This window comes from Scyliorhinus torazame, chromosome 16 (genome assembly GCF_047496885.1).
Source record: "Scyliorhinus torazame isolate Kashiwa2021f chromosome 16, sScyTor2.1, whole genome shotgun sequence".
Lineage (NCBI taxonomy): Eukaryota > Metazoa > Chordata > Chondrichthyes > Carcharhiniformes > Scyliorhinidae > Scyliorhinus > Scyliorhinus torazame.
This window is the reverse complement of record NC_092722.1, coordinates 184,281,627-184,300,011: the sequence shown is the minus strand read 5'-3', so window position 1 is coordinate 184,300,011 and position 18,385 is coordinate 184,281,627. Positions and strand designations below refer to the sequence as shown.

Below are 18,385 nucleotides of genomic sequence, written 5' to 3'. Positions count from 1 at the left end.
GCGTATAAGGCAGTTGCCCTACCAACTCTTATATACGGCACAGAAACTTGGACCAGATACAGACGCCACTTCAAGGCCCTGGAGAGGTACCATTAACGTTGTCTGAGACAGATTATCTGCATCGGCTGGGAGGACAGGCGTACTAACATCATTGTCCTTGAAGAAGCCAAGAACACCAGCATCAAGGCCATGATCATCCGAAACAAACTCCGTTGGGCCGGCCACATGCTTAGGATGCCAGAGTCCTGACTGCCAAAGCAAATCTTCTTCGACCAGCTCGACTTCAAAGACACCCTGAAAGCTTAAGAAATACAACATCGACATCAAGACCTGGGAGATCCTTGCCCAGAAGAGACCTACTTGGAGGAACCTCCTGATTGAAGGGACAGAATTCTTCGAGGACACCCAAAAGCAAGAGGAGGTCCGGAAAAGGAGCCTGAGAAAGGAATACCAGCGATCTAAAGTCCAAGGAATCCCACCTCCCGGAAACACCTGCCAAGCGTGCGGTTGAAGATGTGGCTCATCGGCCTCGCAAGGACCCGCAGAACCAATGGAGTTTCTTAGGTGGGCAATCATACTCATTATCGCTGAAGAAGAAGAGTATATATAATGGTCATAATCTACCCCTAAATCCTTTATTCCCTCCAAAGTCAGGTTTCTCCACTGAAGCCTCCTGCTGGGATTTTTAGTTCCACGTGTGGTCACAGTGCCATTGTCCATCCACCTCTGTAAAATCGAGATTGCTGTGGCCGTAGGCTATTTGACCTTAGGTGGTAGCACAGCTGAGCGTGACCGTGTATGCACTAGCTCAGCACAGACAATGGGCCAAGCTTGTGGTCTGTATTGCGGGGCCATTGCCCACCAAGTCATTGGAAAGCCTTACAAAAGGTTAAATCCGTCGCGGCGTTGTGAGCTGAAAGACGTATTTGCCGACGAAAGGGTTAACAAAGCTGGACCACTTTGATGCTTGAGAGCCTATAAACCAAAGCAGGTCGAAGCTGAGGGGTGTGAGTTACCAGGAATGTACTTTTTAGTACCCGTGTCTTTGAGCAGATTTCTGGGTTCAAGTCACATTCCAACACTTGAGCACATCATCTAGGTTGACTCACCCAACACAACGCTACATTTCAATACAACTATTCAGGTGGATTTTAAACACCCCATGGTGCTATTCAGCAGAAAGAGAAGTACTGGTCCACAACATTCTGCTTGTCAACTGACAGTAAAACCAGATTAACTACTCAGTACTTTCATTTACACTGGCCTTGCTGTGTACAAAATGGTTCTCGAGTTTGCGTCCGAAATAAGTCACTGGAATTCCTTAAATTTAACAAACTCCAAGTCACGATGAAGTGCTACATAAATGCAAGTCTTACATCACTTAAGAGAAAAAAAACCCACAAATAATGTTGATTTTAATAAGCCTGACACAATATTGTGAGGTTGAAATAATATTTGTAACATTCCTGATATATCAGACCCCAGTGAAATATTCCATTCATTTTAGTTCCTTCTGCTCAAGTGTACACTTACCCTGGATTTTCCCAGTTCATTCTGATTTTCATCTGTCACAGTGATTCCACTCATTATTTCCCTAAAATATAAAGGTAGAATTATTCTAGCGGGTGCAAATACCAGCTACAATGGGACATGTTTTCACATCAGTCTTAGTCTGACCTCTGCTGGTTGACAAAACAATTGTCCAACCGATTGATACTTGTACTGCGGTTAAAACAGTGATTCTTGGCTTCCCACCCGAGGGAGCTGGCGCGTGTCACTTCAACGGATGCGCAAGGAATCATTCTTTACCTAAAGGCTGGGGAGTGGAGTGTGAGCAGACTGTTTCACTGAGGGTAGCTGAGCATGTGTATGCTTTTATCAAACAACTGGCCACATACATGCTGTCACCATTATTAAATTATTTGTCCCCTCCCTCACAAACATTCTGCGGAAGGTTTGATTTCTTGCCAATTGTGCTCCGATATCACTGTCCCAGTGAGTACTGATCAGCTCAACTACATGAGGCATCACACCAGAGTCCAATGCTGTTTTTTCCCATCACAGAAGACACCTTGGGTGCAATTCAGTGATCGCGTTGCGCCTTGTGCGGATCCAAGGGTGCCGGGTGAAACCCGGGAGAGCCCCGAATTGGGCTCCGCGCCGGGGCGATCGTAAATCACCCAACTCGCTCTGCCTGGCACGCTCTGAATGTTACTATTGCTGGGCGAGGCCCAGATCTGCATATTTAATTTTAAAACCCAGACGCCGGATTCGCCTGCCGCCCCGGGAGGCAATGACCGCACCCGCGAGACCTCGCCAGTGCGCTCTTTCGTACTGGTCTACACAAACGTGGATCAGGCGTAACGGCACCTCGGAGGGTATCAGAGAGCACCAGAAACCCCCGGCTGGTCGGACAGGGCAGGGTGGTACCCTGGCACCGAAGCACCTTGGCACTGCAAGGCTGACACAGCCAGGGTGGTCGGCTGGAAGTGCCAGGGTGCCCAGGTACCAGGTTGGCATTGCCAGGGGTCAAGTCCAGGGGGGGTCCTTGCTAATCGGGGATGGGCTCCCAGGAGCCCAGAGAAATTTGGGGGGGGGATGAGGGAACGGCCAGAAATCAGGGAGGGGGGAGGGGGGAAATATTGGGACTACCGTTCAAAATGGAGGTTTGACCTACGAACAGCCGTTCCTGCTGGCAAGTGTGACCTCGGCAGGGAGAAACTCCCCGAGGTCAAAACAAAAACAGCAAAGTGCCGTTGAATAGCGGCATGATTCTTGGTGCTGCAGCCACCGAGAAACATGTGTCAAGAGTGGACTTAAACCCCTGTCTGCTAAATCGCGCCCAATGTCTTCGGCAAACATCCCAATGCAAAGTTGATTGAGGGCAGGACTTTCTCTCTCTCCTGCCCTCGGGCTGTGAAGGCTGATTGTACTGCTCCTCTCATTGTCCCAGTTGTGATCAGGACAGACCGGGGCCTGAACAGAGATATTTCCTCGCTTTGCGCTGCTTAGCAACTCACTAGATAAACTTGTTGAGCCATTGTGGGAGCATATTCGGCACAAACAGATATCTGGGATTGATGGCCAATCCTATGGCCTCACCTTTACACTCCAATCACTCCCTCCAATACAACCTGCCATATCTCTCTGTTTGATTGGTTCTACTGTGGTCAATGATTATTTGAATATTCCTCCCTCGTTCCTCTGAAGATCCAAAAGTGCTACACACTCCTCTTCCTCCCTCAATGCTTCACATGTTGAGGTTTTAAGGCTAACTGCAGCAGCTGTCACTCTATTCCATTCTTTCCCAGAAGCTTGTGAACTATAACCTGCCCCAGTATTTCATTCCTCAGACAACCCAAGGCTTTCAAAATTCAAGGTTCACATTACCAAAAGATTCTTCCAGATTTTGCAGTTGTGACAGTGGAACTGACATTATTTGTAGTCATAATTCCTCCGAAACGGACAGTAATTTCTGGGGGGCTCCACACACGCCCGGCTAAACATAGAAATCCAAAGTTGTTAATTCCGTGCTACCCATAGGGGTCCCCCCCAACAACACTTAGTCAGAAATCATTGAACTGATGTTAATTTCCACTCTTGTCCTTAGTCTCAATGTAACAACACTTGAAAAAGTTACACCTTGTTGAATAATAATATTTACTAGTGTCACAAGTAGGCTTACATTAACATTACATGAATGATGTTACTGTGAAAAGCCCCTCGTCGCCACATTCTGAAGCTTGCTCGGGTACACAGAGGTCACCTAACAGCGCATCTTTTGAGACTTGTGGGAGGAAACCGGAGCACCCGGAGGAATCCATGAGGGGCAACTGACTTTTTAAACAGTATCCTAATTTATTACCTGCTGCTAAACGGGTCCTGAAAGAATACGTTTATGTTAGCTGAATATCAAATGTCTCTATCGCTGTAAGAAATTCCACCTAATTTTTAAATAACCAAAATGTTTCTCTTTTTAAAGTTTGCTTGTAATATTTTGGGTTCCACCTTAATCCCGTGGACATTTCATTGGCTATCTGAAAAACTTAGAAATTAAAGATTCCGTGGTCTTTGCTTCCTATTTTGCTGTCCGTGAGAAGACTTCAATGTGATTGGCTGCCGACTCTGCTAGACTGCATCACGGCTGCTGGAGCCCTCCTTGTTTTTGCAGCAGATTCAATCTGGAGCTGGGAAAGGGGAAGTCCACACCGCAAGCATCGCTAGATCCTTTGATCACAGAATTCAGCCTCTTGATTCATCGGCGCACCAATGATGCTGTTCCAACAACCTTCTCACAAATGCACGATAAAGGCCACCATTTATTGAGACATCGAAAAATTCAAGTGGATATAAAGGACGGAACTTACTGTTGTCGCATCATTGGAATGTTCACACAGTTTGCAGCTGCCACGGCAACAAAAGGAACCCAGCGGGCCAATAAGGGTGGAGCTTTCTGGGGAAAGAGAATGAAAATGAAACATGTGCATAAACCTCCGTAGTTAATTGTCCGCCGAGGCGTTCAGTTCATTTTTCCTAGTCATCGACTGGAAATGTTGGGCGGGATTTCTCCATGCGCCCCCGCAGGGTGTTTTGCGACGACAGAAGTGGCCCGGCATTAGCCAGCGGCACACGAGGTTTCCCGTTGTTCCCACCCACAGCCACTGGGGAACCCGCGGGGGGGGGGGGGGGGTCACCGCCGGCGGGATCGGGAACGGCTGAAAAATCCCACCCGTTAACCTGGTTTCCCTCCATACTGATGCTCTCCGACTTGCCGAGTATTTCTGGAACTTGCTGCTTTTATTTCAGAAATCCTGGAACTCTTCGCCTTCGTTCACCTAACTTTCTGCCTTGAGCTCGGAGGGTTTAACTTCCTGTATCTGCGAAGGGCCAGTGAACCAACCTGCTCAGGATTATCCTTCTGCAAAATTACTGCAGTTAAGAAAATACTGAAATGAAGCTACCAAGAAAGCCACTTGGTCACGAGATGACCCTTCTTACAGCAAGGAAGCACAACTCTGAAATTTGAAAGAGGCCCCTGTTTTTCTACTGCAGGTGCCCAGGACAGAGCCCTGAAGCAACCCACACAGTATATTACCTCCACACAATATCACTGGCACTGCCAATACCCACTTAGCAAAATAACCAAGGAAATTGATGAGATGGGATCTGTGTCTTTTGAAGATGTTATTTCCCAGGTTATTTTCTCCAGATATGTCTATTATTTGGACAGTAAGAAGTCTTACAACACCAGGTTAAAGTCAATCAGGTTTATTTGGAATCATTAGCTTTCAGAGCATAGCTCCTTCATCAGGGGACGATTTTGACAATTTTGAGTATTTTGACAATTACTGGTGCAAAACAAGTTATCCGGCTTTGTTATTTTCAGATTGCTAGTTACCAATGACATTAATTTCAGTTATGGAACCTCCTACGATTGCCTGTGTCTTCCCCTGGTAAATAATTGCCACATGTCATCATTTAACGCATTGAAACCGGTTAATACATCCTTTATAGAACCATCGAATAAAGCCGCACAGAGACCACCCGGCCCATCATATCTGCTGCTTGGCAGAGCTATCCAATTAATTTCACGCCCTGCTCTTCACCCCACAGCTGTTTAATTATTTCCCTTTCAAGTATTTATCCAATTAGTTTCTGAATTTTACTGTTGAATCTTCTTCCACCATCACCTTTTCAGGCAGCGCATTCCAGATTACAACTCGCTGCGCAAAGAAGTGTTTCACCGCTCTTGTGTGATTGTGTTTATAACTGCGACGACATCACTGCCATTTTTGCTTTTTATTTCCCTCGGAAGAGGTTCCTCTAGTCTTTCCAGTGATTCTCCTCAGCTTGTCCCTCGGGGTTTTGTAGAGTTTGTTTTGTCTCCTTGTTTCTCTACGGCACGTGCACATTAATCGATTGAAGGTCACTTTTCTTTCATCTTCAAGTGCTGACTGATTGGTCCTTGTTATGTACTTACCCAGCAGGCAGAATAGAATGCCCATGAATGGATGTCACTTGTTCTCGAGAGACGTTTTCGCAAGTATTATCCCACCCGCCCCCACCCCATCCCCATCAATACAACGGAGTTCTTCGTCCATTGCCTTGAAGTTATTCCCCCCCCCCCCCCCCAAAGCAAGAACACCTGGACAACTGTTACAGTTTCTGTTTCAGTTATATTTCTAAGCTTGTTTTTTGTCCAGCTTGAATGTCCTGGAGGATTGGATGAGGACTGTTATTTATGGGCTTTCTTCACTGGTAGGTGAATCCTAATCCAGATCAATTAGATCTTTAATTGCCTGCAGCAATTTGAGATTAATTCAAATTAATGGGAGCACAAGTTTTAACTTCCTTTGTTGACTTCTATGCTCAATAATTGCTTACAAGTAATCAAGGAGGAGGGGGGAAAGAGTCTCTCCTGCTCTAGATTATTTTCTTCCTGGGCATCTGGTACTGTCAAAACAGCACTAAATTAATTCTAAGTTAACCGAGGTTCAAGAAACCTTGTAACCTGAATACAAGATGTTATTCCTATAGCGTAGGTTTCTGCTTTGCTTCACTGTAAAGATTTAAGTTGTCAATGGTCTTACCCAACATATCCCTTGCAATTCCACCCTAATCCCCAAACCCTCAGAGATTCTTACCTTCCCGACTTGGAAATATATCGCCGTTCCTTCACTTGGTCAAAATCCTGGAACTCCCGTCCTAACAGCTCTGTGGGTGTGCCTACACCATGTGGGTTGCAGCGGTTCACCACCTTCTCAAGGGCAAATAGGGCTGGGCAATAAATGCCGGCCTAACCAGCAACGCCCACATCTCATGAAAGCACTAATTAAAGAAAAACAATTCTGGCCTCCAGCCCATCCCAGATTCTCACACTCCACCACTGGGAACCATCCTTCCAGCTGGCTAGGCCGCAAGGTCTGGAATTCCCTCCCTAAACCTCTTTTCACCTCTCTCCTCCCTTAAGTCTAACTGTTTGACAAGGCTTTTGATCACCTGCCTTAATATCAGTTCATGTGGCCCGGTGCCACGTCTAATCTGATAATGCTCCTGTGAAGCAACTTGGGATGTTTTATTACCATGTTTTTAAAAAAATTGTTACAATTAATGGGCAATTTAGCGTGGTCAATTCACCTACCCTGCGCATCTTTGGGTTGTGGGGGGGTGAGACCCACTCAGACACGGGGAGAATGTGCAAACTCCACACGGACAGTGACCCAGGGCCGGGATCGAACCTGGGACCTCGGCATCGTGAGGCAGCAGTGCTAACCACTGCGCCACCGTGCTGCCCCGTTTGTTGCCATGTTAAAGGCGCTATATAAATGCAAATTGTTGTTTTTGACATAGAATAGAATGCTAACACATGGAAGAGAAAGAAAGGCTTGCATTTCTAAATTCTTGATCAAGCCTCTTGAGTAATGTTCCAAAATGTTTAATGTACAATGAATTCCTTTGCTGGGCCAGCACTGTCACTCTATAGGCAGGTGGACAGGTAATTTGCTCACAAAATGCGATGAAAAATAATTCTGGAGGCGCCGGAGAAACAATAAGATGTCGAGTCCAGCTGGCCGCTTGCTCTCCAACCGTCACCTTGGTTTAAAGACAAATTGGTCAGCAAACCCCCCCCCCCCCCCGCCACCACCCCACCAACATTTTAATTCGCAGGAATTAAAAGAAAATCATAGATTGTAAAAAACAAACAAAGGGAATATCGACCGCCATAATTAATAAATTGAAGCGTCTGAGGGATTATTTTCTGTCACCATGGTAACGGTGGACAGAGCTCAGGAAGTCCCAAAAAAAACCAAACCGACTTGCAGATGTAAGTGTGTGTGGGGGGGGGGGGGGGTGGAGGGGAGGTGTGGGGGGGGTGGGGGTGGAGCAGAGGTGTGTGGGGGAGGGGAGGTGTGTGGGGGGGAGGGGAGGTGTGTGGGGGGGAGGGGAGGTGTGTGTGGGGGGGGTGGAGGGGATGTGTGGGGGGGTGGAGGGGAGGTGTGTGGGAGGGGGTGGAGGGGAGGTGTGTGGGGGGGGTGGAGGGGAGGTGTGGGGGGGTTGGAGGGGAGGTGTGTGTGGGGGGGGTGGAGTGGAGGTGTGTGTGGGGGGGGTGGAGGGGAGGTGTTTGGGGGGGTGGAGGGGAGGTGTGGGGGGTTGGAGGGGAGGTGTGTGTGGGGGGGGTGGAGGGGAGGTGTGTGTGGGGGTGGTGGAGGGGAGGTGTGTGTGGGGGTGGTGGAGGGGAGGTGTGTGTGGAGGGGAGGGGGGGTTGTGGGGGAGGCCATTGTAAAAAAAATAAAAAATAAAAAATTCTGATGAATGTTGACGGAGGGGGCAGCACTGGCCGTTCCCTGGTCTTTCCCAAATTGTACCATGTGATCTTAAACGTCCATCAGAGCCAATGGAAAAAGGGGGTGTTAGAGTATTTTCTTTTGATTTCCCTTTGTTCCCATTTCTTTTATTTTATCTTTTTTGGGGGTCCGGGAATCGTAAATTGAGATATACCTTCAAGTCAAACAGAGGAAGTACAGAATTTAAAGTTTTAAACAGCTTGACAACTGGAACACTATGTCCTCAAGGTTTGTATTTGGGAAAGGAAATCCCAGACTTTTTGGTACCCAGCAGATTGAAGGGATTCAGTATGATTGGTTGGTTGGCTGGCAGCCAAAGGGTTGGCCAGGGACCGTGTTCAGCCTGGGGACCGTGTTCAGCCTGGGGACCGTGTTCAGCCTGGGGACCGTGTTCTGCCTGGGGACCGTGTTCTGCCTGGGGACAGTGTTCTGCCTGGGGACAGTGTTCTGCCTGGGGACAGTGTTCTGCCTGGGGACAGTGTTCTGCCTGGGGACAGTGTTCTGCCTGGGGACAGTGTTCAGCCTGGGGACAGTGTTCAGCCTGGGGACAGTGTTCTGCCTGGGGACAGTGTTCTGCCTGGGGACAGTGTTCTGCCTGGGGACAGTGTTATGCCTGGGGACAGTGTTATGCCTGGGGACCGTGTTCTGCCTGGGGACCGTGTTCTGCCTGGGGACCGTGTTCTGCCTGGGGACCGTGTTCTGCCTGGGGACCGTGTTCTGCCTGGGGACAGTGTTCTGCCTGGGGACAGTGTTCTGCCTGGGGACAGTGTTCTGCCTGGGGACAGTGTTCTGCCTGGGGACAGTGTTCTGCCTGGGGACAGTGTTCTGCCTGGGGACAGCATGGCAACAGACTGCAATTGGTTCCTGCCAGTTACAGTTTTTCAAAGAGAATTCAGCAGAAGATATGAGAGCTTTGAAGTAAGAAGCTGTGTTTTTTCTCCTATCTCTCTCGGCTGCTGGCTACCTGCTGTCTCTGCAAGTCTACAGTGACAACCAATGTACGTTGAAGTAAAAGATAACATCCAACTGAAGACCTAAATTGGAGAAAGAAACTAACTGGAAGGTATCCAGTGGCACCACGGCTGGCTCTGATGTTCAGAAGGGAGGGTCAAAGCGCAGAAGAGCAATAGTAATAGGGGACTCTATAGTCAGGGGAACAGATAGGCGCTTCTGTGGACGTGAAAGAGACTCCAGGATGGTATGTTGCCTCCCTGGTGCCAGGGTCCAGGATGTCTCCGAACGGGTAGAGGGAATCCTGAAGGGGGAGGGCAAACAGGTAGAGGTCGTTGTACATATTGGTACTAACGACATAGGCAGGAAGGGGCATGAGGTCCTGCAGCAGGAGTTCAGGGAGCTAGGCAGAAAGTTAAAAGACAGGACCTCGAGGGTTGTAATCTCGGGATTACTCCCTGTGCCACGTGCCAGTGAGGCTAGAAATAGGAAGATAGAGCAGACAAACACGTGGCTAAACAGCTGGTGTAGGAGGGAGGGTTTCCGTTATCTGGACCACTGGGAGCTCTTCCGGGGCAGGTGTGACCTGTATAAGATGGACGGGTTGCATCTAAACCGGAGAGGCATAAATATCCTGGCCGCGAGATTTGCTAGTGTCACACGGGAGGGTTTAAACTAGTATGGCAGGGGGGTGGGCACGGGAGCAATAGGTCAGAAGGTGAGAGCGTTGAGGGAGAACTAGGGAATAGGGACAGTGTGGCTCTGAGGCAGAGCAGACGGGGAGAAGTTGCTGAACACAGCGGGTCTGGTGGCCTGAAGTGCATATGTTTTAATGCAAGGAGCATTACGGGTAAGGCAGATGAACTTAGAGCTTGGATTACTACTTGGAACTATGATGTTGTTGCCATTACAGAGACCTGGTTGAGGGAAGGGCAGGATTGGCAGCTAAACGTTCCAGGATTTAGATGTTTCAGGCGGGATAAAGGGGGATGTAAAAGGGGAGGCGGAGTTGCGCTACTTGTTCAGGAGAGTATCACAGCTATACAGCGAGAGGACACCTCAGAGGGCAGTGAGGCTATATGGGTAGAGATCAGGAATAAGAAGGGTGCAGTCACAATGTTGGGGGTATACTACAGGCCTCCCAACAGCCAGCGGGAGATAGAGGAGCAGATAGGTAGACAGATTTTGGAAAAGAGTAAAAACAACAGGGTTGTGGTGATGGGAGACTTCAACTTCCCCAATATTGACTGGGACTCACTTAGTGCCAGGGGCTTAGACGGGGCAGAGTTTGTAAGGAGCATCCAGGAGGGCTTCTTAAAACAATATGTAAACAGTCCAACTAGGGAAGAGGCGGTACTGGACCTGGTATTGGGGAATGAGCCCGGCCAGGTGGTAGATGTTTCAGTAGGGGAGCATTTCGGTAACAGTGACCACAATTCAGTAAGTTTTAAAGTACTGGTGGACAAGGATAAGAGTGGTCCGAGGATGAATGTGCTAAATTGGGGGAAGGCTAATTATAACAATATTAGGCGGGAACTGAAGAACATAGATTGGGGGCGGATGTTTGAGGGCAAATCAACATCTGACATGTGGGAGGCTTTCAAGTGTCAGTTGATAGGAATACAGGACAGGCATGTTCCTGTGAGGAAGAAAGATAAATACGGCAATTTTCGGGAACCTTGGATGACGAATGATATTGTAGGCCTCGTCAAAAAGAAAAAGGAGGCATTTGTCAGGGCTAAAAGGCTGGGAACAGACGAAGCCTGTGTGGCATATAAGGAAAGTAGGAAGGAACTTAAGCAGGGAGTCAGGAGGGCTAGAAGGGGTCATGAAAAGTCATTGGCAAATAGGGTTAAGGAAAATCCCAAGGCTTTTTACACTTACATAAAAAGCAAGAGGGTAGCCAGGGAAAGGGTTGGCCCACTGAAGGATAGGCAAGGGAATCTATGTGTGGAGCCAGAGGAAATGGGCGAGGTACTAAATGAATACTTTGCATCAGTATTCACCAAAGAGAAGGAATTGGTAGATGTTGAGTCTGGAGAAGGGGGTGTAGATAGCCTGGGTCACATTGTGATCCAAAAAGACGAGGTGTTGGGTGTCTTAAAAAATATTAAGGTAGATAAGTCCCCAGGGCCGGATGGGATCTACCCCAGAATACTGAAGGAGGCTGGAGAGGAAATTGCTGAGGCCTTGACAGAAATCTTTGGATCCTCGCTGTCTTCAGGGGATGTCCCGGAGGACTGGAGAATAGCCAATGTTGTTCCTCTGTTTAAGAAGGGTGGCAGGGATAATCCCGGGAACTACAGGCCGGTGAGCCTTACTTCAGTGGTAGGGAAATTACTGGAGAGAATTCTTCGAGACAGGATCTACTCCCATTTGGAAGCAAATGGACGTATTAGTGAGAGGCAGCACGGTTTTGTGAAGGGGAGGTCGTGTCTCACTAACTTGATAGAGTTTTTCGAGGAGGTCACTAAGATGATTGATGCAGGTAGGGCAGTAGATGTTGTCTATATGGACTTCAGTAAGGCCTTTGACAAGGTCCCTCATGGTAGACTAGTACAAAAGGTGAAGTCACACGGGATCAGGGGTGAACTGGCAAGGTGGATACAGAACTGGCTAGGCCATAGAAGGCAGAGGGTAGCAATGGAGGGATGCTTTTCTAATTGGAGGGCTGTGACCAGTGGTGTTCCACAGGGATCAGTGCTGGGACCTTTGCTCTTTGTAGTATATATAAATGATTTGGAGGAAAATGTAACTGGTCTGATTAGTAAGTTTGCAGACGACACAAAGGTTGGTGGAATTGCGGATAGCGATGAGGACTGTCTGAGGATACAGCAGGATTTAGATTGTCTGGAGACTTGGGCGGAGAGATGGCAGATGGAGTTTAACCTGGACAAATGTGAGGTAATGCATTTTGGAAGGGCTAATGCAGGTAGGGAATATACAGTGAATGGTAGAACCCTCAAGAGTATTGAAAGTCAAAGAGATCTAGGAGTACAGGTCCACAGATCACTGAAAGGGGCTACACAGGTGGAGAAGGTAGTCAAGAAGGCATACGGCATGCTTGCCTTCATTGGCCGGGGCATTGAGTATAAGAATTGGCAAGTCATGTTGCAGCTGTATAGAACCTTAGTTAGGCCACACTTGGAGTATAGTGTTCAATTCTGGTCGCCACACTACCAGAAGGATGTGGAGGCTTTAGAGAGGGTGCAGAAGAGATTTACCAGAATGTTGCCTGGTATGGAGGGCATAAGCTATGAGGAGCGATTGAATAAACTCGGTTTGTTCTCACTGGAACGAAGGAGGTTGAGGGGCGACCTGATAGAGGTATACAAAATTATGAGGGGCATAGACAGAGTGGATAGTCAGAGGCTTTTCCCCAGGGTAGAGGGGTCAATTACTAGGGGGCATAGGTTTAAGGTGAGAGGGGCAAAGTTTAGAGTAGATGTACGAGGCAAGTTTTTTACGCAGAGGGTAGTGGGTGCCTGGAACTCACTACCGGAGGAGGTAGTGGAGGCAGGGACGATAGGGACATTTAAGGGGCATCTTGACAAATATATGAATAGGATGGGAATAGAAGGATACGGACCCAGGAAGTGTAGAAGATTGTAGTTTAGTCGGGCAGTATGGTCGGCACGGGCTTGGAGGGCCGAAGGGCCTGTTCCTGTGCTGTACATTTCTTTGTTCTTTGTTCTTTGTATCAATCTGGAGTCAAAAATCCCTATCTTTTATTTTTCATCATTATTTTCTTCCCTTTCCACCACCCTTCCCTTCTATATATATATTTTTTAAAAAAAAATATATACATATATATGTCTGGGACGAGTTTAAAAGGGTAATTGGACGGTAGTTAACCAGTTGTATTGTTGCCTATTTAATACTAATTATGGTTAAATAATAAAAGGTTATTTGTATTAAAATTTACAACCCTGGTGACTGTACTTAATCGGGATCAAACCAAAGACATTGGATATTTAAGTAACTTTAATTTCACCTGTGTTGAGACCCCCCCAGGTGAAGTGGGGCTGGAATTGACCACACACTAGCCCAGGGTGTCGTGACAAGGGGCAGAAAAATAACTCAACCAATGAGCAGGTAAACAATTTGCGAGCAGGTTAGCTGCATGGTCCATTTGGTCACGTGGAGCAGTGCAGCAGAGAAAAGGAAGTAACCTTAAAAGACAAAAACAAATTAAAAGTAATTTTGATTTAGTCAATTTTATTTGCAGGTTTCTAGTAATGTTGCTCCTGGACCAGATGTTGGGGGCAGTTACTGCAGCAAACTAAAGGTGAATCGTCATTCAATCCCCTCTTTTCCGTCTGTGCTCCTTTCTGAGAGTTGAGATTCCTATTGCAACACTGGGCGCAACAGGAGTGGCAGGCAGAGAAGAAAAGCTCCAAGTGCTCAAAGCTTCAGGGGAATCTCTACCAACAGGAAGAAGTTCTCCAAACGGGGGTTTCACAGTAACTTCATTGCAGTGTTAATGTAAGCCTACTTGTGACAATAAAGATTATATATTATAATGTACCTTTGTGTATAGATTCAATCCAACTGCCGTTGCTAGAGCAGCGCTAGTTGCAGTGAAATATGCTACTCCTATTTGTCTAAACAAAGAAAAGGAGAGAACAGTTATTTAAAAAGAAAGTTAATCTCAGAAATTATAATTTATCATAATATACAAATTGACTTTTCTTTCTGGAGTATTTTCATCACCAGACACTTGTTAACAGTTTAAGGAAACTCATAACTTGGAATCTATAAAAACAATTTCCTGGCCAGAACAAGAGACATGACATGAACACAACTCCATTCCCAAGATGAGATGATGGTAATGGGCCAGGCGTCCTCAGGGCCTGACAGGGCCCCGTCCCTAGAAGCTTAGAATCCTTCTCAGACCCTCCAACATGAACAAGGCCCAGGGCGAAATTGCGGGCCGTCCTCCAAAACAGCATGAACCTACCTATCATTGAGCAGCATAGGGAACTGAGCGAGCTGGAGTTGGGGGTGTTGCCATTTTTGGAGACCTGGTGATCCGAGAACAGTGCAAAGGTGTCACAGCTCTCTGGGCCGTCGCTCATTGCATTGTACCCAGAAAAATTAGCATTCCTTGGTTAGATAGCAAATGAAAGTCCCATGTACAAGTACAAAGGTAAAAGTTGCATACTACAAGATTAAGAATTTAATAATCTTAATTTTATTCTGGTCGTGAAATCTGGGGCACAATCTAATGGCCACATTGCGTCCGGGGCGGATTCCAGCAAGCCAGTTAGATCGAGGGAGAAGCCGTAATCGGGATCCGCACCGGGCGCCGATCAGCCTCCGATCGAACCGGCCTGCTCCCGTTGCCGAGATCCGGAGTGGATTGTTTTTTCCTGTGATACTTTCCACAGTCTTAGGTTGACATCTGTTGTCTAGACTCAAGCAACAAACGGGTGTTGGGAACATGGGACTTCAACCATTTGTGGGTCCCAGTCCTGCATTTCAAGGGCAGATTCCCTAACTGGCTCAGAGGCAAGCTTGGCGCCCAATTGAGTGCTGTCAGGGTGGAAGAACCAACTTCAATCAACCTGCTGCAACTCTCAGTCCTCAAAGAGAAGCACGTCAGGGATCCCATTGGCTATAAGCTAATAACCAACACACAACCGGACCGGGCAAAAACCCATAACCAACACACAGGCAAGGGGACACAAACTTTGTCCAATTCCTGATGCACAGGAATGGGGGACAGTGTGGGTACAGTCTGAAGACACGCGGGAATGGAGACCAAGTCTGATAACTGACACGTCATGTGAGAGTACCTTCAAGAAATGGATGTTTAAGCAATGTACCTTTAAGAAAACAGTGATGTCAGAGAGTGGGTGGAGCTGAGCTCAGTTCAGCCATTTTGAAGTTTCAGTTTGAAAGAGCTTGGGTGTATGTCTGTGTTTGCAGTGAGCTGGATCTGCTGTGATCTCTGCCATGAAAGACTATCTCTGGATCATTTGGGTGATTTAAACTCATAATAGTAAAGCCTTTAACCTGATGTGTTTCTGTTTAAAGGTGTTAAGTCTCATGCATGTTGAAAGGAATAACTGAAGGATTATTTAGTGTTGTAATATTTTCAGGGTTATCTTTGAAGTAAGGGGTGTTAAGGGATCCAATGTTTATTTACAAGGTTAAGTTGAGTTCATAGAATAAACATTGTTTTGTGTTTAAAAACCCACGTGTCCATAATTGCTGTATCACACCTGGGGAACAAGCCGGCTGCTCGGAAAAGCAACAAATCCATTAAAGGGGAGGTTGGTTGAACTCCATGATGCATTTTGGGGTTCTGAAAACACCTCGCCCATAACACACACAAGAATGAGGAACAGAGTCTTGCCTTCAGCCAATCAGCCCCCAGTTCACTAGTCAATTGTTGCCAGTAAACCACACCTGGTCACAGCCAAAGTGGGCTAACAAAACCGATTGACAACTGATTTTTGGTGGGATTTCCCAGTTGTTTTGGCTGGTCCCAGAGCATGCTGGTTAATTCCAGTGCAGGCCGGTTTGACGCAGTTGCTACTGGTTTCAACTTACTATTCCTTCTGGGGACTTAAGGCAGATAACTGGGCTTGCCGTTGATCTGCAGAATAGAGGAGGCAGGAGATTAGAGGGCCAGCAGCCTCACAGTGCAGGGAAGTGGCCAAGCGGTCAATGGAAAGGTTAAACCTCCCTCGGTGTGAATAACACTTTTTTTTCCCCTACTAGTTAACTTCAGCAGAAACACTACTTAATGACTCCTCGAATTGCTTTCATCACGGCAGCATGGTAGCATAGTGGTTAGCACTCTGGCTTCACAGCGCCGGGGTCCCAGGTTCGATTCCCGGCTTGGGTCACTGTCTGTGTGAAGTCTGCACGTTCTCCCCGTATCTGCGTGGGTTTCCTCCGGGTGCTCCGGTTTCCTCCCACAGTCCAAAGATGTGCAGGTTAGGTGGATTGGCCACGATAAATTGCCCTTAGGGTTGCTGTGTTACAGGGATAGGGTGGAGGTGTGGGTTTTAAGTTGGGTGCTCTTTCCAAGAGCCGGTGCCGACTCGATGGGCCGAATGGCCTCCTTCTGCACTGTAAATTCTATGATACTATGAACTAACGTGCAACAGAAATTGTTCACTTCTCGTAATGTGCGATTTGAAAATCACTTTCTGGCCATGCCCAGTCCATTAACCAGCTCTTCAAGGAACTTAACAGGCAATAAATTGGAGGCGAGTGGGTTTCTGATTCCCCACCCCCCCCCACCCCCCATGACCCCTCGCTTTGAAAACAGCAGTACCTTTTGGAGGTGTCAGAAGACTGGGAGTACTATTTTCAAAACACATTTGCACCTGACCTCAGCATCCATCCCGCGACAGGAGATTGATAACCAAGTTCCTGGTGTCACTAAGAGAGAAAAGCGATGAAAACATTTACTGAAGAAAGCACAGCTGCATGTGTGTGAAACACAAAATAGACCTGCCAGCTCCAATAAGGGAAGCACAAAATGTCCTGTTTCCTCGGAATAAAATCAGCCAGTTTTCTGGTTCTATTAGCAAGTTGCTGCCTGTGGATGAAGAAAAGGATACAGGGACAGCGACAAATTAGATCTGAAACACTTACTTTGTACTTATTGGCGATGCTGCATTCCTATTGGTGTAGTTGACCAAGGCATTGAATGACTGGTTCACCCACTGCCAGAATACCACAGCGGGAACGGTTCTGAAAGAAATGGGGGAAAAGATACCAGTCACAATGATGGCAGAGAAATGCGTCATGGGGATACACGGGTGTAGCCAGAAACATCAGTAGCTGTTTTTCCTTTGATCTTCCACGCGATGTGGGCGTTACTGGCAAGGCCTCCATTTGTTGCCCATTCCCAATTGCCGTGGCACTGTGCGACCAGGCCACCTCAGACGGCAGCTGAGAGTCATTCACGTCGATGTGGGCCTGGGGTCACCTGCAGGTCAGACCAGGTAAGGACGGCAGATTTGCATCCCTAAAAAGAGATTAGTGAATCAGAAGGGTTTTTACGCCAATCGGTGATAGTCGTCGAGGTCACTATTACGGAGACAATAGCTTGATAATCTAGTTTTATTTTTATTTTATTATTTTATAAATTTAGACTACCCAATTCATTCTTTTCCCAATTAGGGGGCAATTTAGCATGGACAATCCACCTACCCAGCACACCTTTGGGTTGTGGGGGCGAAACCCACGCAGACACGGGGAGAATGTGTAAACTCCACACGGACAGTGACCCAGAGCCGGGATCGAACTTGGGACCTCGGCGGAGTGAGGCAGCAGAGCTAGCCACTGCGCTACCGTGCCGCCATAGTCTAGATTTATTAATCGTAATTAAATTCCAGCACCTCAACAGATTAGTTTTTACCTTGGTGTGTAGCTCCACCTATTGAGTCATTCTGTGATGCACACTGCACAACTTAACAGTTTGCTACCTCCGGTATGAAATTCAATACTTGGTTCTTTGTCGCCCCTGTGTTGTAAGGTATGAGTGATGGTGGAAAAATCTTCAAAAGAATTAAAACAAAAACTCTTCTGATTGGCATCGAGTTATTGTTGCAACACCCTGGGCTAGGGCACGGTCAATTCCAACCTCCCTTGACCCAGAGTCGCAACACAACTGAATTAACCTATAAAGATTGTTAGAAAAATACTCTTTGGCCCTTGGTTGCCCAATAATTACAGTCACCAGGTTTGTAAATTTAAAGACAATTATTTTTATTTGAAACAAGAACTATAATGAAATATGCAACAAATACAACTGGTTAACTACTATCTAATTCCTCATCCCTCACTTTAACTTGCCCCACTCTGTATACACACACACACACACACACACAAGACCGAAAAATACAGAGGGGAGGAGAAGGTGTCAAAAATGCTAATGGAAGTAAAAGATAAGAGATAGTTGTTTCTAGCTCGCCTTGCTTCAATCCTGGAATTTAAGATGGCGCCGGAGCATCTCTGCAAGCTCCCTCAGCCAGATCCTTTTCTTTTAGCTCTTATCACCATTACTGTTTGTTGTTGTACTCTGTCGATTATTCTTTTGCCCACTATGTAGGTACTGTGTACAT

At 47.1% G+C, this 18,385-nt stretch overlaps 1 protein-coding gene across 2 annotated transcripts in view; it reads right to left on the bottom strand.

Annotated features, from left to right (window-relative positions):
* sfxn2 (sideroflexin 2) overlaps positions 1-18,385 on the bottom strand; it is a 113,408-nt gene that overhangs the window by 24,327 nt on the left and 70,696 nt on the right. For both annotated transcript variants that reach the window (XM_072479583.1, XM_072479582.1), the window contains exons 4-7: positions 16,911-17,009; positions 13,825-13,900; positions 4,368-4,453; positions 1,534-1,594 (exon numbers count right to left, since the gene is read on the bottom strand). In XM_072479583.1, coding sequence (XP_072335684.1) covers positions 1,534-1,594; positions 4,368-4,453; positions 13,825-13,900; positions 16,911-17,009 — 322 coding nt within the window. The remainder of the gene's footprint in view (positions 1-1,533; positions 1,595-4,367; positions 4,454-13,824; positions 13,901-16,910; positions 17,010-18,385) is intronic.